Source organism: Lottia gigantea, assembly GCF_000327385.1.
Source record: "Lottia gigantea unplaced genomic scaffold LOTGIsca_25, whole genome shotgun sequence".
Classification (NCBI taxonomy): Eukaryota; Metazoa; Mollusca; class Gastropoda; family Lottiidae; genus Lottia; species Lottia gigantea.
This window is the reverse complement of record NW_008708752.1, coordinates 2,805,113-2,805,818: the sequence shown is the minus strand read 5'-3', so window position 1 is coordinate 2,805,818 and position 706 is coordinate 2,805,113. Positions and strand designations below refer to the sequence as shown.

Genomic DNA, 706 nt, shown 5'->3' with positions numbered 1-706 from the left:
AAGAAAACCCAATATCAAGACCCTTAATCCTAATTTCTAAATAAAGTGTCTGCTCCACCCTAGGCCTGTACATTTGGGAGAATCAAACCCTCCCTTCCCCGAAATGTAAAATATTTAGACATTGGGGACATCCGATTGGGTACCCTGTCCATATGAAAATGACAAAGCCTCCACACTCAAATCCTTCACGTATGAACCAAAGATATTGGTGAACCAAACAATACTGTAAGAGTGTCCTCTTTGGATAATTTATATTGTAGTGGGATATAGGTGTAATGCACAGCCACCGGATTCTGGTAGAAGAATTGCATTCTTTCGAACAGAAACAGGTGCCTGTTATGTAGTGTAATGTGAGCCACCACTAAGGACGCAAAATTTTACCGAATGTCTAACAAATATTTTCTATTATTTACAGGTGAAACCAAAACTGGCCACGGGGGGATTTGTGAGACCACAAAATGGTACATGGTTACAAGTTAGATCACGCTAATTCATATACGCACTTAAAAGGGTAACACGACAATAGAATCTAGAGCAACTGGTTCAACGACTGCTCTATGACTGTTCAACTTACTTGCATCTGGCTGTTTTTGAATCATTAGTTGAGGGGGAGGGGGGGGGAGTTGGGTACGGGGCTGAAGAGAGGCCGAAAACCTGTCAAAGCTGGCTTACAGGCAAATTGCAAGAAATTTGATTTAGTAACGGG

General features: G+C 41.6%; 1 protein-coding gene across 1 annotated transcript in view; it reads left to right on the top strand.

Moving 5' to 3' along the window:
* The window catches only part of LOTGIDRAFT_160658 (hypothetical protein), a gene marked incomplete at both ends in the record, with an annotated part of 6,120 nt that extends 5,630 nt beyond the window's left edge, over window positions 1-490 (top strand). The window contains one exon of the mRNA XM_009055757.1: window positions 416-490. Within this exon, the coding sequence (XP_009054005.1) occupies window positions 416-490 (75 nt within the window). The remainder of the gene's footprint in view (window positions 1-415) is intronic.
* Between the last annotated feature and the right edge of the window lie 216 nt (window positions 491-706).